Genomic DNA, 20,215 nt, shown 5'->3' with positions numbered 1-20,215 from the left:
GGAGATAGCTCTCAGTACAAGTGAGGGAATACAGGGGTATGGGAGATAGCTCTCAGTACAAGTGAGGGAATACAGGGGTATGGGAGATAGCTCTCAGTACAAGTGAGGGAATACAGGGGTATGGGAGATAGCTCTCAGTACAAGTGAGGGAATACAGGGGTATGGGAGATAGCTCTCAGTACAAGTGAGGGAATACAGGGTTATGGGAGATAGCTCTCAGTACAAGTGAGGGAATACAGGGGTATGGGAGATAGCTCTCAGTACAAGTGAGGGAATACAGGGGTAGGGGAGATAGCTCTCAGTACAAGTGAGGGAATACAGGGGTATGGGAGATAGCTCTTAGTACAAGTGAGGGAATACAGGGGTAGGGGGGATAGCTCTCAGTACAAGTGAGGGAATACAGGGTTATGGGAGATAGCTCTCAGTACAAGTGAGGGAATACAGGGGTATGGGAGATAGCTCTCAGTACAAGTGAGGGAATACAGGGTTATGGGAGATATCTCTTAGTACAAGTGAGGGAATACAGGGTTATGGGAGATAGCTCTTAGTACAAGTGAGGGAACAATAACACAAGAAAAAGGGAAAGTTGTGCTCAACCACTAAATTGTAAACCATTAGGCGGGGGTGCAATGAGGCTGTGACCACAAAATACATATAAACAACCGCAAAAAATCCTCTGCACTCACCCATTATCAATATGTAGAAATAGGACATTAGGACATTTCTGTGCATTCAGCTACTAAGAAATGCCTTCCCTCCCCACCCCAAAAAGAGGGATTGTTTGTCCGTACATTGCAATATACTTCAAGCTGGCCAACTACGTCAAAGTCATCCCTTCTGGCCAGTCCTACACTGACTGACTTATATAAGTAATTTAAGATTAGTACTGAGCAAAGGGACTAAGTTTTACCTGCAACATGCTTGCTTATAAGGTTAAAACTCCCATATGGTTGCCCTTTTATTGGCTCCATTGGGATCACCTGACTGTAGCTGGGAATAGTGGGGGCTACAACATGGAGCTGGCCACTGCTCCTGTATAAACAATAACACAAGAAAAAGGGAAAGTTGTGCTCAACCACTAAATTGTAAACCATTAGGCGGGGGTGCAATGAGGCTGTGACCACAAAATACATATAAACAAGTGAGGGAATACAGGGTTATGGGAGATAGCTCTTAGTACAAGTGAGGGAATACAGGGTTATGGGAGATAGCTGTTAGTACAAGTGAGGGAATACAGGGGTATGGGAGATAGCTCTTAGTACAAGTGAGGGAATACAGGGTTATGGGAGATAGCTCTCAGTACAAGTGAGGGAATACAGGGTTATGAGAGATAGCTCTCAGTACAAGTTGATCCAGGGACTGGTCCGATTGCCATCTTGGAGTCAGGAAGGAATTGTTTGCCCTGTGCGGCTTATTGGAGAGGCTTCAGATGGGGTTTTTTGCCTTCCTCTGGATCAACTAGCAGTTAGGCAGGTTATATATAGGCATTATGGTTGAACGTGATGGACATACGTCTTTTTTCAACCTAACTTACTATGTTACTATGTTACTTTATGCTTAGTAAAGAGTAAAGTAAAGAGGGAGTATTAGGATGGGGGTTGTTTTGTTGCAGAGTGTGAAAATGTGTCTTGTCCATTAAAATTATAACAATAGGTCTTTTCTCAGAGTTGGTTGTTATGATACAGTAAAGGATGTCAGGGCATCCTGACTAGCAGGAAGGAGCCGAGGTCTGAAAATGTTTTAAGGAACTAATATAAACAGACCAACAGAGGAATTAATATGACAGACCCCACCCAGTCTGTCAGGCCCCTACTAAATAAACATGATTAACATTGTCTTGAAGATAAGTAACCATACACTTGTTGAGTGCTAGGGCGTGCATTTTTCACAGATAAGGACCTAGTTTTCAGTTCTTCTAGTTTAATTTGTTGCAGAAGGTACAAGAAGAGAAAGATCAACAATATTAGAGGCTGGCTTTTAGAGTCATTAACATTTGATGGTCACACCATGGATTCCAGCTATGCAATGGCCAAATTTGGACTAGAATCCAAAGACATGCTCAGGTCTAACCAGAAGAGCTGCTGGTATTATTTGAAATACTTTTTTCTTTTCACATCTCTAATTCAATTCCTTATTATCCTGGGACTGGTGCTTTTCATGATCTATGGCAATACTAATGAGGGCATAGAGGCAAGGGTAAAGACTCTGGAGTCTCTCAACCAGAAACAGATGATTGAATACAAGGGTCTGCTGATGGAATATGGCAAGCTCAACATGAAATTCAATGCTACAGCAAAGGAGAAGGACGCTTGCAGGTTTGAGCTGCTAGACAGGAAAGGCAAAATGGAAAATTTAACCACGATAAATTCATTGGTGAGTGCATCTGCTGCATAGATGATAGTATATGTTTTATCTATGTATTCAGTGAATATAATGCAATAATAAATTATTTTGTGTCATAGTTTAAACATGTTAAGCTATGACACAATATATTTATCACAGTTTTTCCCAAAAGATATAAACATCTAGTGTTGACTTTATAACAAGTCTCTGACCTATTCATGAAATGCAGTGTTTGCAAATTTAGACTTTCATTTCAAGCATGATTGCCTTCAAGTAGAGCAGGTATTACTGAAAGATAATGGAACTTTGTCACAGGCTTTTTCCCTGGGTAATATCTTGCAGTATGCTGTACTGGAATGCACTAATAAGTCTATCTATCTTCTATTACAAGGAGAATCTCCTTTTTATATTGGTGTCAAAAAGTAGGACTTTTTCAAATACATTTATTATCTTCTCTATAAAGGGTAGATAAACTGTATGCATTTGAGATACATCCCCAAAGACACATCAGAAAACGACATAAGCTACATCTGTTTCAACAGCTAGGGATGGTTAAGGGCGAAGACACACACAGCTACTTAGTAGTAGCTACTCATCACAGATACTACATGCCAGAAAATACCCTGTCATAGACAATAGTGAGACTTGCCTCTGCTAAAATACACATAGAGACAATTATCAATAAATGATTAGTGTTTTCTATTTTTGTAGCCATAAGAAGTAGATGCTACCAGTAGCTCCATGTGTCTTCACCCTAAGGAATTCTTGATCATTATCAGTCCTAAGCATATTTTCCACTGCGCAGTTACTATATCATTTACATCTAATTAAATGTATTTTACTAAAATAAATCTCAGTTTAAAATCTACATGTACAGATATCGGACCCCTTATCCGGAAACCCGTTATCCAGAAAGCTCCGAATTACGGAAAGTCTGCCTCCCATAGACTCCATTATAAGCAAATAATTTAGAATTTTAAAACTGATTTCCTTTTTCTATGTAGAAATAAAACTGTACCTTGTAATGGATCCCAATTAAGATATAAATAATCCTTATTGGATGCAAAACAATCCTATTGGGTTTAATTCATGTTTTATTGATTTTTTAGTAGACTTAAGGTATTGAGATCTAAATTACAGAAAGACCCCTTATCCGGAATACCCTTGGTCCCGAGCATTCTGGATAATGGGTCCTATACCTGTATTTATTTTAGAATTGCTTGTTACACACAGCATTTTTATTGATTGTTTAGTGACAAATGGAAGTACCCAAACATTTCCAATGTCAGGAAGGCTGTATGAGGCAGCTCTAACTAAGAGCAATCTCCCTTCAGCAGAACAACTAACATATATATATATATATATATATATATATATATATATATATATATATATATATGTTGGGTGCAGCAGTGATCCCCTTATCCAGTGACCTTAACCAGTGGTTTGTGAACAACATGTTGCTCACCAACCCCTTGAATGTTGCTCTCAGTGCTCCCAAAGTAGGGAGTTATTTTTGAATTCCTGACTTGGAGGCAAGTTTTGGTTGAATAAAAACAAGATTTACTACCAAATAAAGCCTCCTGTAAGCTGACAGTGTGCATAGAGGCTACCTAATAGTCAATCTTAGCCCTTATTTGGCTCCTCCATGAACTTTTAGGCTCGTATTGCCCTCCAAGTCTTTTTACATTTGACTGTGAGCTCATGAGTAAGAATTATTATGAATAATAATAATAATAATAATAATAATAATAATATGCCAAGTTTTAATAAGCCATAGCCTGCCTGGTATTGGAACTAATTAAGTGCTTTCAGGCTTTTACAAAATCCTGTCAAACCCTTTACAGGAATCCCACGTTGTAAAATGCCTGCACCAACTATATGCAATAAACATGCATAAAATATAAACATATAAACATTTTACTAAAATCCATGTATTGGCTGTAAAAACAGTAAAAAAAAAACCTTTACAAAAAAACACAATTAGCACATGATGAAGTGATTATATGCCATAGATCAGTGCTGTCCAACTGGCGGCCCGCGACCCCCCTCTGTGTGGCCCTCCACCTGTCTGGCTGCTTTGATGGTTTACCCTTGTGTAAACTTTAAATGGTTTCAGTACTGAGATTAACTGCCCCCCTGCATGGTTCACACTTCAGATTCAGGCTGTAATCCCTCTGTATTGTTTAAATATGTAATCCCCTGTACTGTTCACACCTTTTAATCACCCCCTGCAGTGTTCACACCTCAGGCTCAGGCTGTAATCACCCACATTGTTTGTCTGTTCACACCTCAGACATTGTATGTAGTGCCTGGACTATGCTGTCTGTGTGTAGGCAGCATAAGGTAGGCAGAGTATAGCACATAAGCAGCATAGGGCAGGGAGGGTATGGCACAAACAGGCAGCATAGAACAGGGAGGGTATTGAACACACAGGCAGCATAGGGCAGGGAGAGTATAGCACACAAAGGCAGGGTAGGGCAGAGTATGGCACACACAGGCAGCATATGGCAGACACAGGCATCATAGGGCAGGCAGAGTATGGTACACACAGGCATCATAGGGCAGGCAGAGTATGGCACACACAGGCAGCATATGACAGACACAGGCATCATAGGGCAGGCAGAGTATGGCACACACAGGCAGCATATGGCAGACACAGGCATCATAGGGCAGGCAGAGTATAGCACACACAAGTAGGTGCCTGTGACCAAGCATAAGTTATGTTTCACTAGTATTTAAAACAATTAAAACAATTGTAAGCTCACAGTGCTGTTTACAGGGTCACCAAAATAAATGAGTACAGTACAAAAACCAAGGGGATTTGCTGGTGAAAACAGAATTAGGTGCATATTTTTTAAAGCACGGATTCATCATTCTCTACAACACTTTCCAAGAAAAGTGCACAAAAGTGTAATAAAGTTTTAATGAATACTTATGGTTCTATGGCTGTGCCCCTGCTCTGGATATTTCCTGGAAGTACAACCTGAGGACTTAAGTAACAATTAAAATGGAGAGATTTGGAGAGGGTTTCTGTTCTGAGAAACAATTCACACCATAGCCCCCTACAGACAAGGACAGCCCTGGGTTAAACAATGCTGCATTAATGAACCAAGAGATAATTAACATTCTTAAAATAGAATTAATTATATTTCTAAAACATATTGGTACTCTGATAGAATATATATTTGAAATGACTGCAGAAACTTTGAAATTTGACTGGATTTATCTGGGCTATAGCCTCTTTTTACATGCCAGTCTCATTTCTTTTTGTTTGAAATGCAGTGAAACAAAAGTCCATGTGTTTAACTGCTTTAACAAGAAAAGGGTAATTTTTTTACAATGTATATGGAAGAATCCTCAACTTTAAAGCTTACCTTTAGGTAACAAAAAAAGTTATATAATTTCAAGAGGCCATATAAATACAAAGTGCGGGGGGGGGGGGAGTCCTTAAAATCTAGAAGTGTATCCTTTGGCAATTGGTCAGTTTTTTTGGATGTTATTAATCTGAAAGAGAGAAATGTTGTAGAAAAGATATTAGGTTATTCGGTGTTCTGTATTCTATTTATTCAGTCTGTAATGTATTTTAATTTTGTGTTTTCATTGAGTAGAGAAGTTTTATAAAATTATTGGATATTATTATGTTATAATTTTTCTATTGTATTTTATGTCTATGGTATCTGACATGTAAAATGCTAAACATTTCTTTCTAGCTTTTTTGCATATACTATAGATTGTACCCAATTATAGTGCAGAAATTAGTGAACATTTAAGTAAAAAGATATTGAAAGAAGAACTGAAAGATAAGCAATTACCTCAATTTATAAGTGACAATCTATGCATTATTTGATATTGACTTTGAGAGACTAGAACCCTTAGACAGAGAATGAAAGTAAAGGAACATTAAAGCAAATGCAAAAGCTAGTACAGGTATAGGATCTGTTATGTGGAAACCTTTTTATAAAAGCAATTCAAAAACAGGCAAGTTAATAACAGCCAACTGAGTTATACAGAAGCATAATACTGTATATGATTGCTATGGTCCAGAGACAAAAAGCAAAGAAAATACAGATGGGATACCCAGAAAGGTATAACATTGATTTTATTTGTTGTTTTGGGGGGGTTATGTAATAAAGGGCACTGCCCAGGAGCAATAACTAATAGCAACCAATCAGCAGGTAGCATTTACTGGTCACATGTTTAAAACTGGTTGCTGTGAGTTACTGCACCTCAGCAAACTTAATTTGTGTCTTTTATTAAATATAGGGGATTGTGTTTTATTTCTGTATGTAATGATGTGAATTGTCATTTTCCACTGCAAAAGGTGGATTTACAACTTTCTCCTGTTTCCACAGTTAAACAGACTCATTAAAGACAAGGACAGAGCATGTGAAATGAATCTTTCAGTGGTAATGAAAAGATTCCAAGGTAAGAAGTCTTACACAATCATGCCTATGGGATGGTAAAGGTATTAGAATAAACAGCACTTTTTTTACTTGTGATGTTACATATACAGTAAATAGATAAACATTTTTTGTGTGTAACATGCCACGTTGATCTAGCTACATTGACTGTGATGTGAAAAGATGTGAACTGTAAAGTCGTGGGCTAAGACAAATCAGAAAATGTTAAAGTGCAACCACCATTAATATAAGATGAGTCGCTGACAATTTTTACCTGATCTAAATGGCTCATACCTGCCTGTTAGTAATTGGCAATGTACTACTAACAAACACTCTACACTACCCCGAGGCAGAGGGTAACAAGTTGTGTTATAATATCACCAGTGTTAAGTTACATAAATTGCCCCTTCATTTGACTGATATCCAAACGTACAATATGGCTACACCCAAAATGTACAAGAATGTAAACACGGATGTATACTAATAAGACTGTAAAAATGGGTACCTAAAACAAGAAGAATAATAACAGATCTAAAATAATGTACAATAAATACTTTTGATTGTTTTCTGGAGAGAGGCCAATAGCATAGGTCGGGGTAGCAAGTCAAAGTATTATTTGCCCCACATCAAACAACAAAACGTATTTATAGCTATATAAACGCACTCCATCTACTGACAGAATCACACTGGTGGCCTGTGTCAGCCAAGGTTTATCCTTCTAGCTGTCTCTGTATTGGCTTGGTTACTGCCCATAGCAGTAGATGGTGTTTTTATGGAATTATTGAAACTTTTTTGTTAATGATGAGCAGTCCAAAATTAATTCTCCAAAAGTGGGTGTGTGTTTTCATGTGCATGGGTAACAAGTTGTATATGCTTGTGTACAGCAAAACAAGACAATTTGGTCCCTTTTATAGATTTCCTTTTTAAGTACATGTACAATTTCATTTAATGCATTGTTTTATACTAATTAATCTTCTCTAGGTGACATAAAAACCAGTGAGGATGACAAGAAACGTCTTGAAATCGATTTAGTGGCTTGTAGAGCAGCCTGCAGAAACTCTCCAGACAATCCAGTTTGTCCACCACCCAGTGTTCAAGAGAAATGCATTATCCTCCCAAACAGGAGGCTTTGCTCAAGCTATGAAATTGAGAAGTTTACAAGCACGTGCCTGTCCATTGATGAAAAGTTCAGTGTTGAGCTCCAGCGTCTTAGAAGCAACTTTGAGTTGGCTATCGCAAGGAATGTGCCTAGCACAATAGTGACCACCTATGAATCTAGAGTTCAGCTTGACAACATCCTGCATAGCTGCAGGCCTTTGCCTGCTGAGGTTGCAAATTATATAAATACATCTCTAGATAATATAAAGCATAAAATTGTCACTAATATTGAGCTTATGAGCAGCAAGGCAGAGACTGAAACAGCCCTTAACAGATGTTTGGAAGATTTCAGAAATGTGATGAGTCTGCAAACCACATGTACCAAGGAGAAGGATGAACTGAGGAAAGATATAGAAAGGTTTAGACTGACAGCAGACAGTGAACTTAACAGGAGCAATAAACAGTTGCTGGCAAAGATGGAAGAACTGGACAAATGCAAGAAGCAGCTAGGTAACCAGTTACATGGATTATGATTCTTTGATATATTTTCTCTTTGCACAGGACAACTTAGCTATTAAAAGCATATTATAATAAGGATATTATCATCCCACAAATTCTAAAATGTATTTTTAGGCACTTATACTTGTGTGGTGTTTAATTTCTGTCACTAAATAGATGCCTTTTTCATAACATACATACATGTTATAACAATACAGACTTTAAAACTGTTGCTTGGATGCATATTGTCAACTGTAGAGTTTGGTGAAGGATGAACTATGGTCTGGGGCTGTTTTTCAAGCTTTGGGCAAAGGTCTGCAGTTCCAGTGAAAGCAAAAAATACCCATACAGCATAAATAAGATTTTTGACAACTCTATGCTTTCTACTTCGTGGCAATAGTACAGTGAGAAAAGGTTTGGGGCCCTCAAATGAATTTGGAACTGCTTTGGGAGTTTATTGCTAATAAGATAGCATGATTTTACATGGTCAAAACTAAAGAATACTTTTCAGGGGAAATGGAAAAATGCTTTAGCTAAGGCTGTTAAAATTTTTCGGTTTTGACAAAATGTTGTAAAATGTTTTATACAAAATTGACCTTCCCTACCTTGAATCTACCCCTAATAGAGATGAAAATTTCAAATGATACCTCTGCAACCTAAAAGACAATGTAATTGCGATGCTACATTGCAGAGCTTTAGGATTGCTTACATAGTTACATAGTTACATAGGGTTGAAAAAAGACCAGTGTCCATCAAGTTCAACCCATCCAAGTAAACCCAGCACACCTAACCCACACCTACCAATCTATACACTCACATACATAAACTATATATACAACCACTAGTACTAACTGTAGATATTATTATCACAATAGCCTTGGATATTCTGATTGTTCAAAAACTCATCCAGGCCCCTCTTAAAGGCATTAACAGAATCTGCCATTACCACATCACTAGGAAGGGCATTCCACAACCTCACTGCCCTCACCGTGAAAAACCCCCTACGCTGCTTCAAATGGAAGCTCCGTTCCTCTAATCTAAAGGGGTGGCCTCTGGTGCGTTGATTGTTTTTATGGGAAAAAGAACATCCCCCAACTGCCTATAATCCCCTCTAATGTACTTGTACAGAGTAATCATGTCCCCTCGCAAGCGCCTCTTTTCCAGAGAAAACAACCTCAACCTCGACAGTCTAACCTCATAGCTTAAATCTTCCATCCCCTTTACCAGTTTAGTTGCACGTCTCTGCACTCTCTCCAGCTCATTAATATCCTTCTTAAGGACTGGAGCCCAAAACTGCACTGCATACTCAAGGTGGGGCATTACCAGGGACCTATAAAGGGGCAAAATTATGTTCTCATCCCTTGAGTCAATGCCCTTTTTTATACAAGACAGCACTTTATTTGCTTTAGTAGCCACAGAATGACACTGCCTGGAATTAGACAACTTGTTATCAACAAAAACCCCTAGATCCTTCTCCATTAAGGATACCCCCAGCACACTACCATTCAGTAGATAGTTCGCGTTTATATTATTTCTACCAAAATGCATAACTTTGCACTTTTCAACATTGAACCTCCTTTTCCAGTTTGCGGCTTACAGTAAACTGGAATCTGGCAAAATTCTAATAAATTGTCTCTTCTTCCGCAGAGCAACAGCCAAGATTATTCAGTCATTCGTAAGTAGAATATACAAAGCCTATGTCTTTATATTGCATATTGTCTTTATATTAGGAAGGTAAGCTATATTGAGCAGGGCTTTCTTTACCTCTCATATTGGCTATATTTTTTGTACAATCTATATGTTTAGTGTATACACCCTTCTATAGGACTGCGTAACAGAATATGTTGGCTCTTTCTAAATATATTGTTTAGTCCAAAGTAGGGCCCATTTCCTAGTCTATAATGCAATGTTTGTAAATGAGACACAGATAAATGTAGTGGCTGTGTGTGGTTTGGCTCCCATAGACAGAGAATAAGGAAGATTAAGGGAGGTTTAGCCTCCCCAAAAGTATATTAACCGCTATATATTCATATATCATATAGTCATATATCATATGACTCCTCTGTTGTAGCATCCTCAAACAAAAATTTAATTTTAATTCTATCAATTTTACCTCTCCTAACTATCATAAGTATTAGAACCCAGGAGAAGAAATGGTTTAACAAATTCTGCTTTCAACAGCATTTACAAATCCCTCTGACAAATTTTAATTCATTTGTATTGGAAAGCTGTTTAGAATGACATTTTTTTCAATTATGCAATAAACTGTTTTTGGCTAGAGGATCCCTTTAACACTGTAGGAGAATTTCTTAAAGGTATTTTAAGGAAGAACTAGTGAAAATAGTCAGATGTTCCTTTCTGTCACCATGCCAAATGCTATTTAAAAAAAAGTTTCCTGAGAGATCCAAATGGAGATGCTCCATGGATTTTATTGGGTGATTTACGGAATCCATACCTAAATCTGATCATTTTAGTGTCAATACAGTATAGAATAATAACAATATTAAAAAATATTTCAGTAGGAATTTAATCCTATAATATCAGTTTAATGGGTATGCTAGCACTTTTTTATTGTTCCATACCAAAGATTTGTTAAATGTAACTATTCCTTACAACAGTGATCCCCAGCCTTTGGTACCGTGAGCCACATTCAAATGGAAAAAGTGTTGGGGAGCAACACAAGCATGAAAAAATATCCTGGGGTGCAAATAAGAGCTATAATTGGCTATTTGCTCACCCCTATGTGGACTGGTAGCCTATAGAAGGCTGTGTTTGGCTTTACACTGGGTTTTAGGCAATCAACACTTGCCCCCAAGCCAGAAATTCAAAAATAAGCACCTGCTTTGAGGCCACTAGGGGCAACAACCAAGGGACTGGGGAGCAACATGTTACTCATGAGCGACTAGTTGGGGATCAGTTTATTTGTTTTCACTTATTAGGGAAAGACATTTGAGGCTTCTGTTACAGTTTGTAAGGACATCTTTTGGTTTAAAACTGATATACACATTTTACTGATTGTTTTGTTTGGGACTTTTTATCAAAATAAGCCTTTCATATTCAAATGTTTTTATTTGTTTCTATTTATAGGGGTTAACTCTCTTGTTAGAGAAGAGAAGAGTAAAGACTGTGGAAACTGAAGATTGCTTTTTTTTCACTCCTGTATTTCATATTTAACGCTCTGCCTATGCACTCTACCAATAGTTTAGGATACCACTGCATATACCAGAGAACTTAAACAAGAATTAACATATACACGCCTATAGACAGGTATGGGACCCTTATACAAACATCTCAGGAAACTATATACAGGTATAGGACCTGTTATCCAGAATGATCGGGACCAAGGGTATTCCGGATAAGGGGACTTTCTATAATTTGGATCTCCATACCTTAAGTCTACTAAGAAATCAATAAAACATTAATTAAACCCAATAGGATTATTTTGCATCCAGTAAGGATTTATTATATCTTAGTTGGGATCAAATACAAAGCACTGTTTTATTTTTACAGCGAAAAAGGAAATCAATTTAAAAAATCTGAATTATTTGATTAAAATGGAGTCTATGGGAGACAGGCTTTCCGTAATTCGGAGCTTTCTGGATATCGGGTTTCCAGATAAGGGATCCCATACCTGTATATATAATTGATTAAGACTCTTATAGCAGTGCTTCCCAAACTGACAACAAAGTGGAGGGGAGAGGGTTGCAAGACTTTTTGAAGACTTTTGCTCTATAGCTATAATCTCTCTTAATTAGCTTAAACTATTTCTAAGAATATTGTAATAAATCAGTACAAACAAAGTACAAACAAAAAAAATGAATCAAAAGTGGCAAAATCATTTCAAACACACATTTTAATATTAGTGCAACATTTAAAAAAATCACTTGTAAGCTATGCAAAAGCAGCTATCTTTTAGAATTTAGCATTCTAAACTGGCCTAGTTAACAGGATGAGCAACTGTGATACTGAATAGAGATATGTTCACTGATTTCTGTAATTATCTTGGGAAAGTTTCTATCAAGATTCTCATTACATCATCATCATTGCATAGAATAGAGTATTTTGAGGGGATGGCACCTTTTTGTTGATGATCTTTTAAATTAGTGAACCCAGTAGATTAGAATTGTTGACCAATCAGAACTAAACATTTCCCCCACAAGCACACCTTTGGTAAAAACAACAACTAAATCACATTCAGTGCTCTTGATGAAGGAAAACCTTTGACCAGTTTGTCTGTAAAGCTATGCCACTCACTGGGGGTCATTTATCAACATTATTTATTATTGTACACAAATTTGAGTGAGTTGTGTGACAGATTACATCATTAAGCAGTTTTCAGTGATGTAATTTCTGTTACATAACTTATGTGTCTTCTAATAATTAAGGGCATATTTATTATAGTGTGTAAGCCAACATCACTAGCAAAATTGCCCATAGCAAGCAACCAGATCTTTGCTTTTGTTTTCTAACTTGTATGTGACAGTTCAAATCTAACTGCTAATTGGTTGCTATAGCTTACACACTATTCAGCCTTTGGCCTCATGTTTTTATATGGAACTCCTCTGTGACTTCTAATATGCTTATATTTTACAATAGTGCATTATTCACTATATATATATATATATATATAGTGAATAATGCACTATATATATATATCAAAAAAACATTCAAACATTCTGTCAGAGCAAATATGTTGATTGGATAAAGGCAGGTTTGGACTGGGGGGTGCCCATAGCCCACCCATATGGCCCGCGCCCATAGCCTCCCCCCCCGGAGAGGCCCCCCTAACCGCCTCGCAGGGCACCCCACCCGACGTCCTTCCCTGAGCGCATAAGTTTAACGCGTCGGGGCAGGGGGAGTGCTGCAAGGGTCGGGTCTGGGCCGCCGAGGCCCACTAGAGCTGAGGCCCATCAGGATTTTTCCCGGTGTCCCGGTAGCCCAGTCCGACCCTGGATAAAGGTCATCCTACTGTGTTTACAAAGAATTTGCATTACGATATGGGCTGGATATATGGCGTGTTTTCATAAAGGTGTAAATGTTTTCAAGCCAACTATTGTTTTTAGCCCAAATTTTAAATTAAGGTGTCATATATTATTTTTCATGGGCTGAACATAGAAACTATAGTCTCCATTTAATATTGTAATTACTAACAGGAGGATGTGACTAACCCCATAAATATTTGAGTAATATTTCTGTGTTGAGATGTTTTGCCATAATTCTGTATCCCCAGATAGTAATCAATATTTTACTTACTGGCCAGCAATTAATCAGGAAATACATTTAAAAAGAAGAACATTTTTTCTCTCCACCATTAAGTGAAAAAATGGCAAAATGTAATGACTTTTTTTATTCAGTTTCCATCTAGATATTTTCATGCATAATAATAAGAAAAGGAAAATTTCAACAGCAACAATATCTATCATAAGCGTTCAGATGCAATGAAAGAGAATAACAAAACACTGCAAAAGTATGCAAGTTCTAAAAGTGAATATATTTACTCTGTTAAGAAAGCAAATGTTATTTTTGGTAATCTCCTTATGGAACGTAGAGTTCCCTTGTGCATTAGTGAATATTAGTTACACTCTTATCTTCTAATGGGTGCATTATACAGGAAACTGCCATGTCTCCCTCGGCATGCCAGCAGTATTTTTCCTTAATAAGGCGCATAACACACCTATTGTTCTTTGTGTAAATATTTCTCTGCTGTTCAGGATACTGAAAATAAATCTATGCACTAATGAAACTCAAGCTGCTTCCTTTTGTTGTTTTCTGTCACAGATTAATGTGTTAAAATGGGTGGGTGACAATTCCAGGGACAAGCCGAGAAAGAGACACATTTACTAGATGTACAGCTACACCACATCTGGTAAAGGGACACAAATAATCTTCATTTAGAGTAACTTCAGAAATACCAAAGATAAAATGTAGGATGACTGCTTCATTTGGAACAGCAGGGTAACTGGGAAGAGACTGAACTGGATTTTTTATAATAGGTAGAGTACAACACCAAGTATCCAGACACCATCCTGCCCTATATCTCATTCCAAAGACATATCTCTTTGTGGAGAGAGTCTTCTCCTGTCTGTCAGGAAACACAAAATTGCCAAGGGTTTCACTATGCTGTAGCATTAAGGTTTGGTTGCCTCCAGATCCACTTTGGAACTCTGCAGTAAGTGCTTCAAATGAGGATATGCAGTATTTAAAGTGTTTCAGTACCTGGTGGGCCCCATTCTGTGAGTTTGTGTGGGCTGCATCTTCTTGACTATATTTTTCCATTTCACAAACACTTTTGCAGGGCAGAAACTTGACTACTGACTTATTGGAAAGGTGTCATCCCTGTGATAGCACCACTGAAAAAAATAAAGTTAAACCATTAAACACAAGTGCAGATAAGTCTACATGCCAAGCTTCTATCTACAGTATCTATCTATCTACCTATCTATCTCTATCTATCTATCTATCTATCTATCTTTCCATTATCTATCTATCTATCTATCATCTATCTATCTATCTCTATCTATCTATCTATCTATCTATCTCTATCTATCTCTATCTATCTCTATCTATCTATCATCTATCTATCTATCTATATTTCAAAAATGGTCAGCACACACGTTGAAAGTGCAAAAGTATATTGTATAAAGCAATCACATCATGATCTTACAGTACACTTTAAAGACTGCGATGTTTAGAGCCCAGCCTGGCTCCATTTTCAAAATATTAGCAATCACTAGAGAGGAAAATGACATCACTATTTATCATATAAGCTTAATACAGGGTTCAATCCTTGTTAATAATAGAAACATATATAAATATACCACATCGCAGGTGTTCATTAGCACTGTTATATACATAGACTCTCAAGTAAAAATCATAGAAATAAATATAGATTGTAGTCCTTATTAAGCCCACTAGGATGTAGGGAATTTTGTCTCTTAATCCACCATACCTCCCTTTGCTTGAGTCTCAACTCCCGATCCCCTCACCTTTTCAATGGGGGCACCGCTTCCAATACGGTATATCTCAACTGTTCGGGGGTATGTCCCTGTTCCTTATAGTGTTTGGATAATGGTAATATAGTATTCCCTACATTAATCATGGACTTACAGTATGCTCTGAGATTCGAGATTTAACTCTCTGTATAGTCTCTCCCACATACAGTATATCCTCTTGCAGGGGCAAATTATGGCATACACCACATATTGGGACAAACACGGAAAGAGTCACCTGAGTTCAAATGTTTTGCCCGTAGTCGGATGTTGAAATACTTTTCCCCGCAACACATATTTACATTGTTTGCAATCCAAACGGGAGTACACACCATACTGTGAATAGCCAAATAGATTTTTTTTGTACCCTCACACCTCCCTTTAGGGATAGATGAGGTAACTAATTTTGAGCCTATAGTTTTACCTTCCCTGTACGAGACAAGTGGAGGCAAAGAAAATTCTTTCACTTGTGGATATGCATCCCGCAAAATATGCCAATATTTACATAAAATTGTGGTAATTTGTTTGCTATGTGTACCATATTTTGGAAGTAATTTTGGAAGATTTCTTCTTTCTCTCACATGTCTGGGAAATCCGAATAGAGATTCAGAACTCTGGGAAATCAGAATAGAGATTCAGAACTCGAGCTGGATATCCCCTCTTCACAAATTTCTGTCTCATCTGTTCTACCTGTGTTCTCTTTACTTCTGATTCACTAATTAGTGTTTGTACCCTCTTTAATTGACTCATTGGTATAGAGTCTCTTGTATGAACCGGATGATAACTAGAATAATGCAATATCTGATTGTGGTCATTCGGTTTAAAATAGATCTTAGTTTGTAATCCATCCTGTCTATATACTTCCACATCTAAAAAGTGTATATTGTTGTAATCCCTCATACAGGAAAACTTGATAGCACAATGATAATCATTTAGCTGTATGTGGAACCGAGATAGGGAATCAAAGTCACCCCGCCAAAGTACAAAAATATCGTAAATGTACCTCCACCAGGCCACACATTGGTTCCGGTAGAGGTCATTACGATAGACATGGTAATGTTCAAAGCATGCCAAAAAAATATTTGCATATGACGGGGCGACATTGGATCCCATTGTTGTTCCATGTAGCGGCAAGTAAAATACATCCTGAAATGCGAAATAATTCATTCTGAGAATGATAACCAGTAATTCAAGAAAAAAAGTTAATCTGCATCTTACTGTATAGCCCACTAATCCTTAATATCCATGCACAAGCTATTATGCCATCATCATTAGGTATCGAGGTATATAGACTTGATACATCAAATGTAGCTAGGAGAATATCATCCTTATTAATTATCTTTAGGTTATCCTACATTTCCAAAAAGTGACCACTATCTCTCACGTATGAGGGAATTTCTCTAACCAATGGTCCCAAGACCATCAATGCCCGATACTATTGAATGACCAGGAGGTCGGACAGGGTCCTTGTGGATCTTGGGCAGTGTATATATCGTGGGAGTGCGTGGGAACGGGACTGTCAAATACAGTTTTAGCTCAAGTGAAATGTGCTCATTTTGCATCATTCTCACCAATACTTCATAAATCCTGTTTTGTATCAAAGGGAGTGGATCTCTATCTAACACCTGATATACCTCTCTGTCAGATAACTGAGTCAACAACTCCTGTACATAATATGATGTGTCCATAATCAGGATCACACCCCCTTTATCAGAGGGTTTGATTGTGATCCTGGAGTCATCAGATAACATATGCAAGGCTATCTTCTCATCTTTACTCACATTCGGTATCTCACGTGGACCATCCGGGTCCCGTTGAGCCAACATAGCAATATCATGTTGTATATATGTCTCTACAACTGGGTAAGTCCAAATGACTGTGGAGTCATTATTTGCATATCCTGAATTCCCAGGTCTGTGTTGCCAACCTGTGAAAAATGTACCTTCAACCGTAAAGTGCGAAACAGTTTATACCAGTGCTGCCAACGCGGCACTGTGTGGCCCCCCACCTGTCTGGCTGCTTTGATGGCTTACCTTTGTGTAAGCTTTAAATGGCATCAGTATTGAGATTAACTGGCCCCCTGCATGGTTCTCACCTCAGATTTAGGCTGTATTTCCTCTGTATTGTTTAAGCATGTATTGTTCACACCTTTTAATCCCTGCATTGTTCACACCGCAGGCTCAGGCTGTAATCACCCACATTGTTCACTTCTTCACACCTCAGACAGTAGGAACAGTGCCAGCATTGTGTCACTGTATGTACTGTGTATGGCACACACAGGCAGCATAGGGGCAGACAGAGTAGGGCACACACAGGCAGCTAAGGGCAGGTAGAGTATGGCACATACAGGCAGCATAGGCTAGGCAGAGTATGGCACACACAGGCAGCATAGGGCAGGCAGAGCATGGCACACACAGACAGCTAAGGGCAGGTAGAGTATGGCACATACAGGCAGCATAGGGCAGGCAGAGCATGGCACACACAGCATAGGGTAGAGTATGGCACACACAGGCAGCATAGGACAGGCAGAGTACTGCCTGTGTGTGCCATACACTGACTACCCTATGCTGCCTGTATGCGCCATACTCTACCCGCTCTTAGCTGCCTGTGTGTGCCATGCTCTGTCTGCCCTATGCTGCCTGGGTGTGCCATAATCTACCTGCCATATGTTGCCTGTATGTGCCATACTCTGCCTGCCCTACCCTGCCTATGTGTGCCATACTCTGCCTGCCCTATGCTGCCTGTGTGTGCCATACTCGTCTGCCCTATGCTCCCTGTAGGAGGTGAACCTGGCAGAGGTTTCTTCTGGGAGTTTGTTAGTAGTTGGAAATAGCCATTAAATGGTCCCTAAGGTGTGTAATTATGTGCTGGGGGTTGCTGTGCTTGCCACAGAGGAGGAGTGGGCATATGGATTTGAGGGCGTGTCTTAGTATGACATAATATCATTCTTTTATATATGAATGATGGTTGATATCCCCGCAGTGAGCACCAAGCATTTGTTTTTTTCCTATGCTACCACCATTAATGTGGGCATGGTCTTGTGATAACATGGGTGTGGTTTAAAGCGGGTGCAATTTAAAAAGGGGAGTGGTCAACACTGGCTTCCATCAGCAGCCCTCCACTATATATGCTAGAGAAATTCCGGCCCTCAGCAACACAGAAGTTTATGCATCAGTCAATTGGACTGAAGATATATTGAACACTACTTGTTTACCTTTCAACTGTTTTTTGTTCCTCTGGGGTAAAACATGTTTTCCTGCTTCCTTTGTGTTTCCTGCCCCCTCTATGCCTTTTCTGTATTAAGAAAGCAAAAGTGTTTTCTAGTCCCTGTGCCGATAATGATTGTGTATTATCTCTCCTTTCCATACTACAGGACCTACTGATAGACGTGGGTTAGATCTATAATTTCCATTTGGGTGATTCCATTGGTAAACCCGCCCTTTTTCATAATCAGCAGTATCACAATCAAACTTCTGTCTTTTCTGTTTTTCATTCTCCAATCTATATTTCTCTAACTTAACTATCATGTTTGTGCTCAGCGAGCTCTTGTATAGAAACACTGGTAGATAACTAAGAGTCTCAACAGTCTCCAATTTGGACTCAACTGAGCCCAAGTCATTTTTGATAAATTCAGTTGTAAGCGTCATAATGTCAGAAAATATATATATAAAAGAAATGGCAGTGTTATGTTTATAAGTATTACATTGGTTTAAAAAGCCCTTTACCATTGTATGATGGGGTCAACTGACTAATCTGTCTATACTTAATGTAATCTGACAAGGACATATCGTTACAAAGACTGGAAGCTATTATCCAGTTGTTTATAAAAGAAGACAATACATCCTCTGGGCCCAGAATATTCTTACGCCACACAAAAAACAACCTTAACTTTTTCATTATGACTTACATTTTCCGTATGCAAAAAATTTATAGTAGGTCTTCTTTTTTAATTTTTGTGGTCTTTGAAATATTTACATTTTCGTTCTGCAGCTCTCAGGATTGCAATTCAACTGATTGCTTGGGCTAAAACTGCTCTCCTTACATTAAGTGACCCCTAAAGTCTCTGACCATGGGCCACCACAAATAGTAGCCTAAAAACTGATGGTCTGTCTTTCAAAATGGATTATTACTTGTAGTCTTCTAGAATTAAAAGGTCTGTCTTCCTCCAGTTAAATAACTAGCCTTCTAACCTTAAAGTTCTGTCTCCAATCAGAGAAAATTGCATTTTTCTACAGAACAGACTGTCATCACTCATTCAAAGTACTACATTAGTCATGATCCATTATATTGATTATGTGTTGTGAAATCTCAGGGTGAATTTTCTCTTGTAATTATCAGAAAACTGCATAAGGCTAGTGACACACTTTTACCAAAATGCATTTTTTTTCTGGCCATAAAAAATGTCTTGACAATGCTTTTTTCATTCATACGAAAATATCACAATTGTGTTCCGAAAGTCACAAAATTGTTGGCAGAAAAGTTCGTAATGCCACGAAAACAGTTCTGGCTTTGAAGCCTTCCATTGCTGGCTTTGGAAGCCTTCCATTGCTGGCTTTGGAAGCCTTCCATAGGACTCAATGGCACTCTACAGATCAAACCTGGCGAAAATATAGTCCCGATGAAAGTGTAACCAAAGCGTTAACAAATTCCGAAATGTTCATATTCTTTGTGCAAAATACGATTCTTTTGTGGAAATTTACTGAAAATCATGAAAAACTAAAAATTTTTTCCAAAATTTTCGCATACATTCCAAAATGTTATATAATAAAAAATATGCATTTATCTCAAAATTGTTTAGTAATTGGGCCCATAGTGTGCCAACCTGCAGACATTGCACTGGAACTTCAGAGCATTCATGGGGCAAGAGGACTGATGTGAATAAGG

At 38.2% G+C, this 20,215-nt stretch overlaps 1 protein-coding gene across 1 annotated transcript; it reads left to right on the top strand.

The window, feature by feature from the left end:
• The first annotated feature begins 1,838 nt into the window (after positions 1-1,838).
• plvap (plasmalemma vesicle associated protein) lies at positions 1,839-11,639 on the top strand. Its single transcript, XM_004911020.3, has 5 exons — positions 1,839-2,373; positions 6,699-6,771; positions 7,728-8,354; positions 9,990-10,017; positions 11,430-11,639. The coding sequence occupies exons 1-5, from the start codon at positions 2,008-2,010 to the stop codon at positions 11,434-11,436; spliced, it is 1,101 nt and encodes a 366-aa protein (XP_004911077.1). The 5' UTR covers positions 1,839-2,007; the 3' UTR covers positions 11,437-11,639.
• The last annotated feature ends 8,576 nt before the right edge of the window (positions 11,640-20,215 follow it).

Source organism: Xenopus tropicalis, chromosome 1, assembly GCF_000004195.4.
Source record: "Xenopus tropicalis strain Nigerian chromosome 1, UCB_Xtro_10.0, whole genome shotgun sequence".
Taxonomy (NCBI): Eukaryota; Metazoa; Chordata; class Amphibia; order Anura; family Pipidae; genus Xenopus; species Xenopus tropicalis.
Note: the sequence above shows the minus strand (reverse complement) of the source record. Positions and strands in the feature narration are given on the sequence as shown.

Excerpts from the sequence above, each read along its gene's own strand:
- plvap (XM_004911020.3), top strand. The coding sequence starts at position 2,008 with ATGGATTCCAGCTATGCAATGGCCAAATTTGGACTAGAATCCAAAGAC. Across the intron at positions 2,374-6,698 it reads TAACCACGATAAATTCATTG|TTAAACAGACTCATTAAAGA; the intron begins GTGAGTGCATCT and ends CTGTTTCCACAG. Across the intron at positions 8,355-9,989 it reads CAAATGCAAGAAGCAGCTAG|AGCAACAGCCAAGATTATTC; the intron begins GTAACCAGTTAC and ends CTTCTTCCGCAG.